The 16,330-nt window shown below is 47.6% G+C and overlaps 6 protein-coding genes across 6 annotated transcripts; 3 read left to right on the top strand and 3 right to left on the bottom strand.

Moving 5' to 3' along the window:
* Positions 1-181: 181 nt before the first annotated feature.
* F5147DRAFT_708097 (uncharacterized protein) lies at positions 182-1,947 on the top strand. The gene is made up of 7 exons (XM_041438114.1): positions 182-522; positions 574-649; positions 699-770; positions 819-869; positions 924-988; positions 1,042-1,101; positions 1,160-1,947. The coding sequence occupies exons 1-7, from the start codon at positions 381-383 to the stop codon at positions 1,618-1,620; spliced, it is 927 nt and encodes a 308-aa protein (XP_041289974.1). The 5' UTR covers positions 182-380; the 3' UTR covers positions 1,621-1,947.
* Positions 1,948-3,592: 1,645 nt separating this feature from the next.
* On the bottom strand, positions 3,593-4,173 carry F5147DRAFT_295922 (uncharacterized protein; the record flags this gene model as incomplete). Its single annotated transcript, XM_041429081.1, has 2 exons — positions 3,593-3,980; positions 4,029-4,173. The coding sequence occupies 2 exons, from the start codon at positions 4,168-4,170 to the stop codon at positions 3,703-3,705; spliced, it is 420 nt and encodes a 139-aa protein (XP_041289973.1). The 3' UTR covers positions 3,593-3,702.
* On the bottom strand, positions 4,174-5,033 carry F5147DRAFT_295921 (Bromodomain-containing protein; the record flags this gene model as incomplete). The annotated part of the gene is made up of 3 exons (XM_041429080.1): positions 4,174-4,586; positions 4,667-4,831; positions 4,889-5,033. Coding segments are annotated over 3 exons (673 nt in total), but the record flags the coding sequence as incomplete, so codon positions are not given.
* Positions 5,034-6,415: 1,382 nt separating this feature from the next.
* Positions 6,416-7,392, top strand: F5147DRAFT_581395 (uncharacterized protein; the record flags this gene model as incomplete). Its single annotated transcript, XM_041431597.1, has 3 exons — positions 6,416-6,655; positions 6,715-6,742; positions 6,800-7,392. The coding sequence occupies 3 exons, from the start codon at positions 6,416-6,418 to the stop codon at positions 7,390-7,392; spliced, it is 861 nt and encodes a 286-aa protein (XP_041289971.1).
* Positions 7,393-9,930: 2,538 nt separating this feature from the next.
* Positions 9,931-11,009, bottom strand: F5147DRAFT_708082 (P-loop containing nucleoside triphosphate hydrolase protein). The gene is made up of 4 exons (XM_041438113.1): positions 10,920-11,009; positions 10,756-10,869; positions 10,132-10,700; positions 9,931-10,074 (listed from the first exon to the last, which is right to left on the bottom strand). Exons 2-4 carry the CDS (start codon positions 10,830-10,832, stop codon positions 9,995-9,997), a joined length of 726 nt encoding a protein of 241 aa, XP_041289970.1. The 5' UTR covers positions 10,833-10,869; positions 10,920-11,009; the 3' UTR covers positions 9,931-9,994.
* A 110-nt stretch (positions 11,010-11,119) lies between these two features.
* Positions 11,120-14,449, top strand: F5147DRAFT_708076 (uncharacterized protein). The gene is made up of 10 exons (XM_041438112.1): positions 11,120-11,219; positions 11,301-11,351; positions 11,501-11,887; positions 11,936-12,075; positions 12,129-12,469; positions 12,530-12,983; positions 13,018-13,658; positions 13,696-14,017; positions 14,076-14,246; positions 14,304-14,449. The coding sequence occupies exons 1-10, from the start codon at positions 11,173-11,175 to the stop codon at positions 14,333-14,335; spliced, it is 2,586 nt and encodes an 861-aa protein (XP_041289969.1). The 5' UTR covers positions 11,120-11,172; the 3' UTR covers positions 14,336-14,449.
* The last annotated feature ends 1,881 nt before the right edge of the window (positions 14,450-16,330 follow it).

The following is a 16,330-nucleotide window of genomic DNA, read 5'->3' as shown; positions in this document are numbered from 1 at the left end:
GATGACATGAACCTATTTAGTCATAGACTTGTTTGAAAGTTTACGTTAACAAATTTGAACTTGTTTACACTATTCCGTATTAGTATTACTTTTTGACTAAATTTCATACCCCAGACCAGACTCAACTCAGCGCTTGCCAATCGGTGATTCAAATATTCATCAGGCTTCGTAACATACATTACTTATGCCATGATTCCATCAAGGACATCAGATATGCCGCGTCGGAACGTGGTGATAAGAACATGCTTGTACTCATTAGGACAACCCGCATGCTTGCCCACATCCCTGACCCTTTGGCAGTGCATCTCTGAGCCCACACTACGGTCACATCCTTAAATTTCTATCTCTCTGTGTCTGTGATTTCAAGTGTTTCAACTACTATGGCTGTACAAGTGCAGCCAGCCAGGCGCAACATCGTCTCACCTGCCGCCTGCATTGATGGATACTCATGGATGGACGACAGTCAGGGCTACTCGCCTTGTCTTACGGTCGCTTATGTAGAGGGTGCGTGCACTGGGAACAGTATGTGGATTTCCCTTGTTTCTTGGTTGTAAACTCATGTGCACGCTCAAGACTACAACCAGCCAGTCCTGGACAGCGGCTATTCGTACTCGTTACCAAATTCTTCGACTGCGAATCCTTGCTATTGGTAGGTGGAGGTGACAGCTGTGTTTTCGATCGTTCTAATATTAGAGAAGTTCTTGGTCGTCCTATAATCTTATGATGGCCTGCACTTTATGCCAAGGAGCTAATGATTCTTCTGTCTGGGAGCAAGTCATCCCTCTTGTATTCCTCGGAAAATATTAACGATCACATAGATGGCCTGCATGGGCAGATGGATGCGCCACAAACCAATCATGGACACAAGAGTTTGTTCGCGTTTCATGTTTGTTGAGCTCGCTCACAATATCTTATAATTATAGATATTTCCCTTCTGGATATGTGCTTGCTGGAGATGCGTCCATACCTTATTGGGCTACTACTAATCGTGAGTTTGTTCTGTCTTCCGAAGACATGGTACCAATTGATGAGTTTTTTTAGCGTCAACATGGACATACGAGATGTTCAATACCCCAGATGCGAACGCCACTTATCAAAAGAGTATGTCAGGTTGATTCTATGGCTGCATCTCTTCATCACTGCTGTTTATTTGGTCCAGACTCTTCTAGCATCACCCCAGGCAATTCGAGCTCAAGCTCGTCATCTAGCAGTTCAGACGTGGGTGCGATAGTTGGTGGCACCCTCGGAACCTTGGCTGCCCTCTCGCTTTTTGCTGTCGGCGCCTATCTACTGTACAAACGCCACGTGTACAAGAAAGGAGTTTACGCCTCTGTCATCAACCAGCAGCCATTCGTAAACAGAGGCGCCGGCGCGGCAACTCGCATGACACCCAATCGTTTTCCGCCCGATCCATCCAACTTTTCTCAGTCGTCGTTCGGCTCTCCTGTGTTGTATGGGCAGTCCACGTCTTCGTTGCAATATGGGACTGTGTACTCTCCCCAGCCCCAGACGGCTTACCCCTCTCTGCAAGGTTCATTCACACCTCCGCCGCGGACGGTTACTACGTCTCTCCACACTACACACAGCAGGCAACACCCCGATTCCATGCCAATGGTTTAAGTAAGGTGTTTCCGGCCTTGAACTGTTGGACGCACTGTGATGTGGACTTCTTATAGGCTAGTGCCGTCTTTCGCAATCTTGCACATCTTGGTATGACGCACAAAATATAGGCAAAGCGAGGTCACGGAGTTTCTCTGTATTTCAATTTCGTACACCCCGTCGTTCCCATCATATTGCGAGATATAAACTTCCGTCGTTATTTAAATAAAATATTTTGATTGATCATGAGATGTAGACATGCTTCTGGCATTCTTTCATTCTCTTCTAGACCTACAATTCAAATTTCATACTCCACTCTACTCCACTGTTTCCAGTCTTTAATTCCCCGGATGTGAAGGCGCCAACTTGAAGATCAGAAGTGTATCATAGAGCCAGTGCACCCTTGCAAACGTTTACAAGATGAATCGACCGAAGGCGATGATGCTCTTTCGGTGGGTTTGTCATATCTCAAGATCTCAAGCTTGCAAGTGGCACGAGGACTTGATCAGCGAGCTCCCATATTAGGATCATGTCTTGTAAAGATTGTCACACCGATTGATATTTATGTACCTGGTTAGCTAGCGGTAAAAAAACCAGGGATCCTCTTCGAGAAATAGAAAAGCCGCAAAGTTCTAGAGCCCGCATAATTATGAACAGTAGAATTAGTCCGCTAGCTTCTCCTGCAAGTTTCGAATATTCACATACAAGGAGCCACGCCTCCGTAATGAGCTTAGACCTAGGTCTCGGGCATGCCGCAGGAGAAGCCGCGATCAGGAAATTACCTCTAGATTCAGATACCAATTACAAGAGGAAACGAGTTCTTCTCGCGAGTACTTCAGTGCGCAATTGGACGTGCCACTCGTAATAATGTATTCAGTAGGAAATTCAAAATTCAAAAACAGCACATATATGCGCGGCACGAGGCCTGGCCAGTCGCTGGGAATTATTCCCATAATAAAGAAGAAATAAATGACTGCCGTTTCCTTCTATTTGGTCTGCTTTATGTAGGGGGGGGAATACCACTAGATCCATTACATACTACGTACATATTGTCCAAAAGTCCGTCGAGTGAGTTCTTAATACATATGTACACGTAACGGTACGACCGGGCAGTATGGCGACAAAGAAAACTTCGCGGTGGGAAGAACTTCGTCTTGTTGGAGACTGGGGAGGCCGCCATTATATCGTAGTTTGCGAAGGGGAATCTCTTGACTGCCTTCCAACCTCGAAGCTACAGGAAGGAAGATGGAAAGGCATTGTGAGGGAGGTCGAAGGCAACAATGATCGCTCTGAAGATCCAAGTGCTTGAGGCCCCCCAAGGTTGAATGGGGAGTACTATCCCTGGGAAGAATATTCGAACCTTTTACTGTAGGATCACAATTTGGGACGCACCGTAAATAAAATTTTGATCTGTGGCCGATTCCGCCCCCAGATCGGTCTTGCCGCTTCGTCGTCATGCTGAACGTAATGGCTGGAACCTATCTTCGATGAACGTGTCTGGAACCAAAGAACAATGTTAAACTGCTGCTAATCACTGTTTGTCGAGCACCATCTCCTTGATTTTTGCTCGCGAAGCACACTCGATTACTTAGCATAGGAGATGTTCTGCGTCACTTGTCGACACTGACAATATTACGCTCTCCGCGGATTTGAACGGCACGAGGATGTACTTATTCAAGACTGCATTAATGACCTATCGCGATGTAGTCGTAAAGGTAGTGGTAGAATCGGGTAACCTAACAGTATCAACGTCTCACACTAAGGACATCTAGTAATAATCAAGATATTTCGGTGCGTGGATATATGACTTACGTCCAACTTGACTCCAGTATACGTTGCAGTATATTTCACCTAGACATTACACAGATGGCTTGAGTTCTTCCCGACTCAAGTTTGTGCTTAAATAGTGCGGGATAAATGCAGAATAAATTAGACGAATAAGTTGGACAATGTTGAAAAATAGCATTGGAGGAGCTATCAAAAGGATGAAATTCTTCTGAGTAGCAATTAAGTCTGTATGGCATGACGACCAATGAGCACGAGGCAGGCAGACAAAAAAAAACTCAACTTAGGTTATCATACCGATGGGAACAGATGAATTGTCTAAAGGTACTCGGTAGATGCTGAATTCATGGCTGCTTGCAGAAATTCGGTAACTGTTGGAGGCGCAACTGTGCGCTGTCGATTTGAAAGACCTGTTGCAGCTTCACCGTCGACATCCATGACGTCCGAGTCCTCGCCGAGTTCTTTCTTGCGTTTCGTCGCCAAGAAATGCAAGTACGCCAGACTATGCTGTGGGGCTGGTGTTCGCGCGGTATTCATTGGAGGAGCGGAAAACCAGAACAGCTCGTTTGTGTCTGGAGAGCGATCGAAATGTTTTGCTAACACAACGTGTAAGCGGGTTTGAAGAAAAATAACAAGAAACCTACTCGTTTCGGGGGGAAGCTTGTCGACAATTGGGGGAACAGTCAAATTCCCTGCCGCGGTCAGCATGGTCCGGTCACGATTGTCCTCGTGCGTGTGAGTCTTAGGAGGACTGTGCACAATTTCGACCAGTCGGTCCTGTGGCATAGCGAGTATGTAAGTATAAAAACGGGGATTAAACATCACCACGGTTGAGCAGTCTATTCATGAATACTCGCCTTGCTGACCTCGGACATCCCTAGTTCACCAACGCCTTGCCATCTTGGGAGAGTTTTCTCAAGCTGACGGCCGATCGCCTCACTATCCCCAACCCTTTCTTCTGTAGCCACTGGTCCCTTTAGAGGAGTGGATTTGGCGGTCTGTGATTCGGAAGCTGGAGGTACAGCGGATGTTGGGGCTGTTGTCCTTAGTTTGGTTGTTGTAGAAGTAGAAGGCTGCATAACAAAGGGCTGCGGCGGTGCAGCGGGACCCGTTCCGTGGACCTTTTGAGCAGATGAGGGAGGTGGCGAGTGTCGGGGCACGGGAAGAATGCTTCTCTTCTGCCATTCAGTTTCGAGTACAGTCTAAACGCGAATAGATAAGGTCGGAACGCCCAAATGGTGTTGAGGGTAATTACGCCGCGGACAAGAAGTGGAAAACGTACCTTGAGAGTCTGCGCATCAGTAGCAATTTGACTATCTGGTTCATTGTAGAACAACGCGTTCCAAAAGACGAGGGACAGATCGGTATAAGCGTTGAGCGCGTCCTTGTATCTGTTCCGTTCAACGCTTGACTTGATGGCGTTGATACATCGGGGTTCGGGTATGACCTATGTGATTCGGATATATACGTGTAGGGTTTGGTTTCCGCGGAATATTAGAAATACCTCATAATATTCAGGCCACTCTGATCTATCGACCAGATCCATAAACAATTCAGATAATTGACGTTTTCCTCGAGCTGGAGTTGTTGCAACCATAATTTCAATGACTTCCTCTATAGCTGTCTTTTGGGCAGCTGTTATTGTCATGGTCAGAAAGAAGCGTTGTTTGTAATTGTTTATCAAAAGCCTTGAAAATTAACAAGTCTCTACAAACGTAATTGATTTCGCCTAAGCCTCGGGCCCTGAAGAAGTTCAACTATGAAGGAACTTGATCTTGTTGCTATCTGCAATCAGAAATGAATTTCCTGTGCCCCCGCCTCCTACCGGCGGCTGCGTCATTTTTACTGACTAATAATTATTAAACTAAGTATAGGAGAATAAGACTCAAGCATGCATATCCAGCGAGCTCTTCTTCTATTTCCATCATACACGAGGAATGCTTCATTTCCTCAATTGCATCTCAATCCACCGGGATCGTCGTTCCTCATATCTCCCACCTGCGTGCCCAGCTTCGAAGTGACACAGAAAAGGAAGCCTGTGCGACATCATTGTACTACTCAGACAACGAGGCCTCACCGAGCGTGGTATTTCCGCTCCGCCGAGAATCATGTGGAAGTTCAGATGTTGTTGCTTCAGTCAACGCGTGCAAGTGGGGGAAGTAGTCCTTTGTTATCACGGACCGACAACCCATTAGAGTATGACATTGATCCTTCCCGCAGCGCTTGCCTGTCATCTTCCTCAACAACACGCGGGCCTCCGAGGCTTCCTGCGAAAACGGTGAGTTCAAGATGAGTTATCGGAGTTCTCAGATGAGCTACGCCAGCCAGCTGCTTGGTCCACGCCTAATTACGATTGTAGAAAACGGTGTGAGCCGCTGGGGTTGAATGCTAAATTCTGCCGTAAAACAGCTGCTTGTTGCCTGGGCCTTCATAGATTTGGACCTCGTTTTCTTTATGTCTTCGCACCTTTAGGGTTGCAACGGATGTACCCAACAAATTATATATATAAGCTTTCCTGCTCACAGAATTGGCGTGAACTTCATCAGACTTCGTCCTCCTCGTCCATACCCAGTCGCCCCCTGACCTCTACGCCATGTTACACTCTCCAAGCCCTCTACTCCGGCAGCCAAATTTTCGGCAGCACCATATACAGAGCGCTCAACTCGGTCCATCTCTTTCCCAGTCAAACACGTCGGATTGGGTCTCAGGCTTCTTAGAAAGATCATCCACCTACGACGCATACGATATACAGAGCGGTAGATGTTCTCTCCAAGATAGCGGCCCATCGACAACGTCGGCCCTACGTGCCATGGTCACCGGACCACCTATATCTTTAGATATACCCCCATCTTTAGCTAACTTTCGTACCATCGCCGGCGGCCATACCTCATGTGAGTGGTCCGACGCACTGCCTTTATTCTACCAGCAACAACTACACTACCCATACCCTGCATGCGATAAAAGCCCGTCGTCATCACATTTTTCTTCTTCATCGCACTCTTACTGTATTGATCTTCCAACTTCGTCCAACATGGTTCTTCCGTCTCATTCAACATCGCCGCCGCCGCTCCCACCTGCCCTGGCATTACCAGGGCCTTCCACCACCCCTGCAGAGATAACACAATCCATTCGCACTGCATGTGCAAGCTCCTCTAGGTCAGCGTCATCACGCAACACCAAGAGTGAAGGCTCAGGCCCAAGACCACGGGAGAAGAAGCATGCCTGCTGGATGTGCGAGAAGTCCTTTGATAGGCCCTCCACGTTGAGAAAGGTCAATATTACTTTGCCGCTATAAATAGCTAGCTCATGTCAAGGGTCTTTACCTTGCAGCATTTGCTCGTGCACACGGGAGAAAAAGGTATGTGACAAAATTACTGCGGCTGTGCGACGCTAAAACTTGAAATTATAATTGTAGCATTCGTGTGTGACACTTGTGGCCGTCGTTTTGGCGTTGCGTCTAATCTTAACCGTCACGTTAAGCGGTGCATTCTTAAGCCCGTAAACACTGCGAATCGCACGAGCCAGATGACATCTAGTGACTCTGCTGGGACGTCACAGGAAGTCGCATCCGTCCTGCCGCCGTCCGCTGCCTCGAGTGCTGCCGCATCATCAGATTCTGATCCACGACCAAACAAGCGTACTCGTGATGAACCGGCTACGTCACCATCAGAACAGCCAAAGGCGTCTGCGAAGAGGCGACGTCGTGCTCCGTCCCCGTCGCAATGGATACCGACTTCCCTTCTTCCATTCAACCTTTTCCCCGTAGAGTCTACAAAGGCGACTGCCGTCCCCCTCCCACCCGTTACGGCAGTCAAAGACGAGGTATCCAACGAGTGGGTCGAGGAGCGCAACTCATGGGATGAGACTGTTGGCCTCACACCATACCACCCATGTGGGTGGAAAGGTACCCTCCCTGGCCCAGCCGTAGGGTTCGGCGGCAAAGATGTAGGGAACGTCGGCCTCGTGAATGGAGGAACGTACGTTATGGGAAGACTCGTCATGGTCTAATCATGTTGCCATCTGCCGTGTTCTTTCCTGGATTCTTGACTATCTCGCTCATGCTGAGAGGTTTCTTGACATTCTTGCAGGCTTATTTGGACTTCCTTGGTTTTGGTTCCGCCCCAGCATTTATTCCCGATACATCACCTAGTACCCGCCAGCTTTACATCTGGCCTCATCACTATTTGCTTGTTTTTTTTTGGCCCGTTAGGGGGTTTTGAAATGCTGGTCATCTGCATCTAAATTACGATTGTTCCGAGTACGTACTGTAACGTTAGCTTGTTATGAGATTTGTGCCTGTATCAAGTATTATCCTGACGATAATCTATCCTGTTGTTGCTCTTCGCCAGTTCGAGCTCCAGCGGTCACCATGAATATTCACATAGGTGCATAGCCTACCAGCGCTCGGAGGTTTTAGCGCCGGTTTCACTGATCATGCCAGTACCTCGGAAGTAGGAGACATTATAGTATCTCGAGTCTTGTGACATGTTCAGCATGAGGCAGCATACCGCCTAGATGCCTATAATATTTATTGGTCATGCGTTCAACTTGAATAATTTTTTTAGTTATCCTCAGAGGAAATAATGAAACCGGTGAGTGTGGCGTCTCTGTTTCCTCCAATCATAAGGTACATCTTGGAACATGCCAACTGGCTGGCCGCGTGATGTTTTCATGTGATTTACAGGAATGGAATACCGATTTACGGTTTGCGGCATTATCGCCACCAAAGCAGACAACCCAATATTGCTATCGCAGTTCGCTCTTTTCCAGAAGCTCCCGATCATGATGCGTGATGTGGTGAGTTGGTGGCAGACCTATCAAGTACAGCAAGCACATAGCCGTATGCACATATGCCAAATGGTGGATTATTGGTACGCATCGTCAAACCCAAAACTATCCGGTGATAGATTTACCTGGGAAGACGTCCGCCTCGTCCCATCTTCCCAAGCCCCCTTTCAAGGTTCCTCGGGTACGCTTTGTGGCGACTGCGCTGGTGATTAGGCAAAGCGAAAAGAAATTTCTGCTCAAGGAGAGGAGAACAATTAGACATTTTCAATCGTGACCCACACTATAATCAAAATTCTCGGATTGCAACCCGCGCCAAATCGGGGTCGTACGCTCCAGTTGCAGCGCTTCGTAGAAGCCTGCTGCAGGGTCATCTGCACATCGCAGCATCCCCTTCCCCTATGGCTCCCACACATCCAACTCTGCGCCCACTTGGTGTCGATGAAGGGCCATATGGCATCTTCGAGTTCTTGCTTCCTCGCAATGTATGCATGATTTACAGGAGACGTGACGTTATCAGCAAATCGTTCGTCTTAGGTTATCCTCATTTTTTCATATCACTGAAGACATTGTGTAGCACACCGTAAGACTTTGTTCGTGATATAAAGACTGTCGAGCTGCTCACCTCTACGGTAATATTGAAGTATGGCGAGCACCGCGTGGGCGATGCTGTCGTCTATTGTAGTCTAGCAGGCGCATGTTTGACACAGTTTGTGAAAATGTTTTTCGGGCAACAAGTCAGAGATGCAATTGTCGCGGTGCTTAAAGGTCTCATATGGCGACTGGCGTGTCGTAATTCTTCCTCGCTCTGTATATCGCAAATACATGTCATGCAAGTGAAGCTCACTGTCACCTGAATAACAATTCGACCAAGACCCTGATCAGCGGTATTAGCATGGTCTCCTACACTCACCCTGATCGAGCCGGTCGACTCGTAGTTGCTGATCTGAGGCTTCCCTACGTGGACGATCATTTTATATGACGTTGGCGACGGACTGGTGGGGCTGGCAACGTGCCTGCCTCTGGCAGACAGAAGCAAGTGTGACCTAGTATTGACTCATGATGAACACTACTTACGACAACGTCCGAAGGCTCTACCCGTACTGACTAAGCTATGTAAATGGTGGCAAACACCCACGGGTGCCCTCTGAACGATAAATGTATCGTTCCAATCGTCAGTATATCCGTGATCAAAGATAATGAAAATGCTGTATGATAACCATTTTGAAGCTCATCGATAAGTGCCGCGATATATTACTATCTGTCTTATTTGCCGGAAGAGGCATTTACGTCGCGCAAAACAATTAGGGCTCACTGCATCGTGCTCGAAGTTCTACCCACTGTGAGCAACGGTATATACGTAACCCGCACATGTCTTGCAAACGTGAGCACCTATCTAACTCCGCTACTGAGTTCGAGCTCATTATGGTGTGGATCAGCTTGGGTATAGCAGGTTCCCTGCAACTCAGGAACGGAAACCCGATTTCAAACCACCAAAACCCTATGAATATTATTCTTTCGCAGCCCCTGAATATGGCCATCGTCATGGATGCTTACAGCCACGGAGACACGGGATTCAGGCAGCGATGTCGGCGTTCCTCGTAGTAGACCGATCGACTGTGGAGATTCAGAAATACTGTAATTAGAGTGAAAGGGAGCTATGCATCGGTAGACGTTCTGCAAAATCACTGTGATGCACAGTCTACAACTCGATTGTGATTTATCTGTCCTTATTCGGGGGTTTATCGGCGAGTGAACCAAGTCCCAGTAGAAGCCTAAAATTTTATTGCATTCGGAGAAGTGAGATTTAATTTTTTGCAGTAGGTCAAAGGGTATATTTGGGGTCGTCCAAGCTCTTGATGATCCTTGTGGGTTCATATAGGTTTTCCGCAATAAACTTCCCATCTAGGAGGCCAAGATTTAGCATCCCTCATATCATTTTATGAAGATTACGGCGTTTACTTGGTTCATCATTCTGCTCGGCTCTCCATATTGCCTCTTCCATATCTTTAGCCACGCCCGTGAGGACGTGCCTCTTGACCAATCGTCGCTTCGCTTCCTCCAGATCTACCTGTATCCACCACCGTTCGTCCATTAGCTGTGCGCCCTTCTCCCATATTTCGTGCTTTAACATGGAGTATAAACCCTCGATCACAACCAGGCGGTGGGAAGGGTATATCGACACAGCGTGAGGGGTGGGATCTTTCAGGGCATGATCAAAAGAAGGGGCAGTTATCACAGCAGTTGCCGGTTGACGCAAAAGCTTGGCAAACTCGACGTAAGATGGTCCGTCGAAAGTCCAGTGTGCACCGCGACGATCATGCGCAAGTTTAGGATCCAACATGGCATCTAGTTGTGCGCGTGTCAGATGCCACCCATCCAAGGCAACCAGAATGGCAGAAGTGTGATGCGTGACGTTATCAGCAGCCAAAAGTGCGTTAACTTTGGCGACCACCAGCTCAGCCAGGGTCGATTTGCCTGACGCAGGGACGCCTGCGATAGCAACTAAGAGCCGCTCTCCAGCTACTTTACTGGCTTGCCAGTGACCATCAAATCAAGTGGTATTAGTCTAGAAAATAAACGTACACTTTGAGTTGCTGTACGAGATAGCTGGCGAGCTCTTCTGCAGTACTATCCATGGTGTTTGGCACTGGTAAAGTCATCCATCGATTCGATGACAATATAAGAGGACAACATTAGCTGGGTATTATGTCATGAGTCTCATGACTCAAAATAATAATAGCTTTTACCCTCTGACTACTCATATTGAGCATATCAAGGCAGCGTTGCGTGCTCCGGGACTGCAGCTGGAAGCTTAAAAAAGCACTGATAGAAGTTGGTGCACAGCAACAAACGTGAGATTTCAATAATTATTTTACGGAATGATTATGTCACAACTTAAAATACTTACAGGAACTGCGATATTTATGTGTGTTTCTGATGGCCCTGGGCCTAGGAGCTGCGTAGCACTTGACGTAGCATCATCTTACTTTGTTTCACACCATGTCGGGACAGTCGGGGAAAGTGTTAGAAGGACGAGTTCTCAAAAGGTATGCTCACCTTTACCCTCACTACTAACTAACGTGCAATGGCATCGTCACGGTTACTTATTACCTTGAACCTTACCGCAGAGCAAACCCAAAGACAATACAGGATAAATTTCTAGTTGGATATCAAGGATGGTGCGTTCGCGTATTTCTTAGATGCAAGCTCGTGAGCCGTCCAGGTTTCATAATTACCTTTGAGCGTCTCTCGAGTGGTCCAAAGTCGCAGACGGATGATGGGACGCATTATGATATAGTGAGCCTCGTACTCAACATTCCTTTTACAGGTTCACCTGTCCTGGAGATGGCGAACCCTTGGATCCCAACCATCATGGGTGGCTACACTGGTTTGATAAGCCGCTCCCAGACGGTGGACGCCCCAATACAGATATATGGCCAGATGTATCTGAATACTCCCCATCTGAACTGTACCCTGCCACAGGTCTCAAAAATGCAGACGGAGAACAAATGTTTCTATTTTCTTCGCGCCACTCGAAGACGGTGAGGCGCCATTTTCACTGGATGGCGTTGCACGGTGTCGACGGCGCGTTCTTGCAACGATTTGCAGGCCAGTGCGACATAGAGGCGGGCACCGCGATGAGGAAAATCAGAGACGAAGTGGGTGATCGTGTTCGAGAGGCTGCTGAAGCAGAGGGGAGGGTATTTGCCATCATGTGCGCATACTTGTCAACCCATTTGATCGATATTCATTACGTATCTAGGTATGATGTTTCGGGTGTTCACCCAGACAAGATTCAGCGAGTGCTCGAGCAAGATTGGATGCATCTCGTGCGTGATAAATGCATTCTAGACAGCCCCAATTATCTTCGCGAGAAAGGCAGCCCGGTCATCGCTCTGTGGGGTATGCATTTGATCCATATCACTATGGTTGTTTAGTTCATCTTACCCCCCAAGGTTTTGGATTCAACGAAAGAAATCACTCTCCCGAAGTCGTGCGATCTATCACTAATTTCTTTCGTTCCTCTACACCAGGCGGTGCTTATCTTATGGCAGGTGTACCTGGACACTGGCGCACATCGACATCTGATAGTGACCCAAACCCCGAGTTCTTGCGAGTCTGGACAGAAGAATTTGATGCATTGAGCCCTTGGACTATCGGACGTTACGGAAATGAAGATGATGCGGAACGCTGGGGGAATGAAAAAGTCAAACAGGACTTTGATTTTTTGAAGAAAAGAGGAGATGAAGGCAAAAAAAGGGTAGATTACATACCTGTGGTACTTCCTGGAGGCAGCGTAAGTCCAGTAACGCCCGTCTATGATCATTGTCCTACTGATTATGATTATGTTCTACAGGGTTATAATCTCTCTGGCGGCCAATGGGGACTCAACGACATAAAGCGCAACGGGGGCCGCTTTCTCTGGAAGCAAATATATGCTGCTCGACACGCAGGGGTGCGCATCATCTATGGGGCCATGTGGGATGAATATGACGAAGGAACAGCATTCATGCCCGTTGTCTCTTCTTCAAAGCAACTTCCTGTTCACCCACAGTTTAACTTTCTAGCGCTCGATGCCGATGGCTATTCGCTCCCGTCAGACTGGTATATGCGTATAACTGGTTTTGCCGCTGAATCATTGCGCGGTGATCGTATGATACATGAGACATTTCCTGTCAAGGAGTTACAGGATTATTGGGCAACACGCCCCAGGTATGAAGATAAAACAGCTCACGAGGAAGAAGCGGAGCGATGGAAGGAAGCTCAACGAGCGTATCATGATTGGGCTACAAAGGAAGGAAGTGCAGCAGGTGGATGAGGCTCCACCTCCATATAGGCTGGAAGATGAACAACCGACGCAAAGTCCTCGAACAAGCAGTACACCCAACGTCAGACTAGTCCCACCTGAAGCCACCAAGCCCACTCTCGGCCATTCATCCAGTGTCTCAGCCTCTTTTGTGTCCCCGCCGCCTGTTCCAGCCAGGAGTCCATCGCTGACCACGAGCTCGCCATCAGCGGGCAGCCGACCTCCTGCTATTAACATGAGTTCTCGCCCTCCACCGGCTCCAATGTCAGCAAGACCGGTATATTCCTCCGATAAGGTGGATATGGACATGCGTCCCCATCAGCTCTATCAGCGACCAGGCTTTTCGCATTCCATTGTCAGGCCATCCTCCCAAATTTCTTTCCCTCTTCCTCCACCTGCATCTTCCAATGTGGCATATTTGGCCGATGATCTCGCCCGACAGACATTATCACACCATCCGTCAGAAGTTGTCTCAGCACCACAGGAATCCCATGCATCAGGGATTTCTTCTTCAATCATGCAAATGCCTTCTGTGGAGGCGAGTCTAAGGCGTCCTAGTATCTCGCCCGCAATCCCGTCAATTTCTCCGCGCCCGCCGACTTCACAAGTACCTGTTGCATCATGTTCACAATATCCTGGTCAACAACAGCTTCACTATGGTCCGTACAATCATCCCGCTGTCCCCCCTCGATTCCCACCCTTCACCCTCACCCCAGGGTAGGCCTTCCGCTATAGGCGGACCAGGATACGATCGACATGATGCTAAGACGCATTCACACAATTCCTCTTACCCCCGCGTAGAACAATTCTATCCGAACACAATTCCAAATTCTGGTGTACCTCAAGAACCTTACATGGCAACGGACAAGCCACCGCATCCCTACCAAACCTACCCCGCATCAAATCCACTTGCCCAAGACTACTTCCAACACCAAGTTCCTCCCGCACAACCTCCTGGTGGTTCGCATTCTCCTCGACCATACCCTCCACCTGAATGGGGAATCCCGAGCTCGCCTTCGTCCAAAGTGCACCATAATAGTGCGTATATTCTATTCACAGCTGCCCTCGCGTTGCTAATTCTGGTCGTTCTCACAAGGTCCTCCTACGCACCCGCAGTCTCAGAGCTATTACGCCCCGAACCAGCCGGCACCGATGTGGACAGGCAATGGTGGAGGGGGCAGGTCCAATCTCGCGGGGCGCGCACTAGACACAGTGGAAGGCATCGCGGGGAGGGATGCGAGGAGACACCTGGAGAGTCTTGCGCAGAGTGAGTTTACTCTTGAACAACGTTCTGTCATCCATTGCTGATGTGGTTTCTTTGCAGGCGGGTCGAAGCTGCTGGACAAGTTCAAATGATATTAGCTTCTTAGGAACTCACAGGAACTTTTCACCTCTGTACTATGATTACGGATGTTTCTAGTTGAACCAAAGTTGGACTTTGATCATTGAATGACCATTGTACTCTTGAGCAGACGTCATAAGCTATATATGCACTCTGTCGAGTGCAGCAACGTTCCTTTGCTGGAGCAAGGTCCTTGCCATTGTGATGAATGTAACTTATGTGAGTGATCAGTTGGCAGCTTGTTTAGTACAAAGTAGTATCAAAATTGTGAATTTTGACAAGGTTTACTTGGTCAATAGGTTTTGCACTTATAATCCTGATAATGAATTTCAATAAGTTTTGCTTTATATTAAAGCTTAGTGTTGATGTTTCACTAGAGAAAAGACTTGGTGAAAATTTTTGTGATTTATTCTGTGAGTCCTGTGGATCTGTAGCACACTGTGAGAATCTGTGACTCTGTGGCTCTAGGATTGTGGAATTATGTGAGGTCTGTCACACTGTGGGAATCTGAAGTCTGTGAGAAATTTGTGATTTACTGATGCAGCAACAAATCCTGTCTCCTGTACTCGAGAAAGTAATAGGTGACTTCCCATAGGCAAAATAATGTGGACTATCATATACCAGACTTTGAAAAACAATTTCCAAATTACACAATAAGATATTCTGTATGAAAAACTAAACCATAGGTCAATGGAATACCATGGATAATATCTTATATCAGTATCAAGCACTGCAAAACAAGATAGACTTGGAGATAGAAGTAACTGATGAAGAAGAATCAGCACTTATTGTTGTAGCTGCTGTACTGGTGGTAACTGAGCTGACTTGACAAGAATGCACAACAGATGCCAACCAAGACAACTATATCTTTGCTGTGCACATATTGGACACCAGTTGCCCATTGTGTTACGCTGACCGTCGGTCGGCGTGTGCGAACTAGGGTAGGTCTTCTCAGCGATGACTCGAGTGAGTCTACTGAAGCTGAGCGTGGTCTAGCCTTGATGGAACGTCAAGGATTCCTCCGGCGATCTCGGTAAGACAGCGCTCGTCGAGATGCAGGGCTAGCGGATACGTGCTAAGTCGTATGGGGGCGACTTAGAAGTGCGGTCTCACACAAGGAAGCTGGTAAGCTTAGATGAGCAAGTTCTGGGGATGAACCTAGTAGATTAAAGTAAAGTCTAAGTACAATAATCTGTGTCTACTTATAGGGAAGTACTACAAGTATTCTAGCTCAGTCTGTAATCAATAGTATATCGTAAATCTATGATAACAAGACATGAGGTTCAGATAGCATACATGAGGCTTAACCTCTGATCAAGCATGCTGCGCCAAGGGCAGCTGCGCATAGGTACAGGAAGCGCCATGCGCGCTCCGGATCTTCATGAAGCGACATGCGTTATGCATGCGCTGATCTAGGGTGTCCATGAGGCGTACAGCCTCCATGGATCAGGTACAAGGCCATCTAGGCCAGGGGCGGGGTCATAGCGGTCCAGACTGCTGTCTTTCTAGGCGCAGGCGGCGCACCGCTGCGCGGGGAGTCTAGCAGAGCGGGGGCAGGTGTAGGCAGAGCTGGGGCTCTAGTAGGTGTTACAGATGCCTGTAACACATTGTATGTTGATGTTGAAATACAAGGAGGCACTGCAGTCCAAGGCTTGGTAAGTGCTAGTGAAATTTTCTTGAGGCAATTTTCACATTGGATACCAGTTGTGCATCATATATTGATGTTGAAACTGAAGGAGGCACCACTATCCCTTGATGAGCACTAGTGTCAGAGATTAGAGATTTGGCTCACTACCAAGCATCCAAACTAGTGACTATAGAAACAAAGTAAGTATATAAAAGTATATAAGGGATCTGTAAAGTGCAGGAACAGTAATGTCAAACAGCATTGGATGAGCATATACTGCATAGTAAGATTATGTCAGTGGATATCTGGTGTGAGTGGTCCTAAAAAGGCAAAATACAGACCTAATAAGTCATGCAAAATATATCAAGATCGCTCTGCCCAC

This window comes from Suillus discolor (genome assembly GCF_016758755.1).
Source record: "Suillus discolor strain FC423 chromosome Unknown F5147scaffold_49, whole genome shotgun sequence".
Taxonomy (NCBI): Eukaryota; Fungi; Basidiomycota; class Agaricomycetes; order Boletales; family Suillaceae; genus Suillus; species Suillus discolor.
The sequence above is the reverse complement of the archived record's forward strand: the minus strand, read 5'-3'. Positions and strand labels throughout refer to the sequence as shown.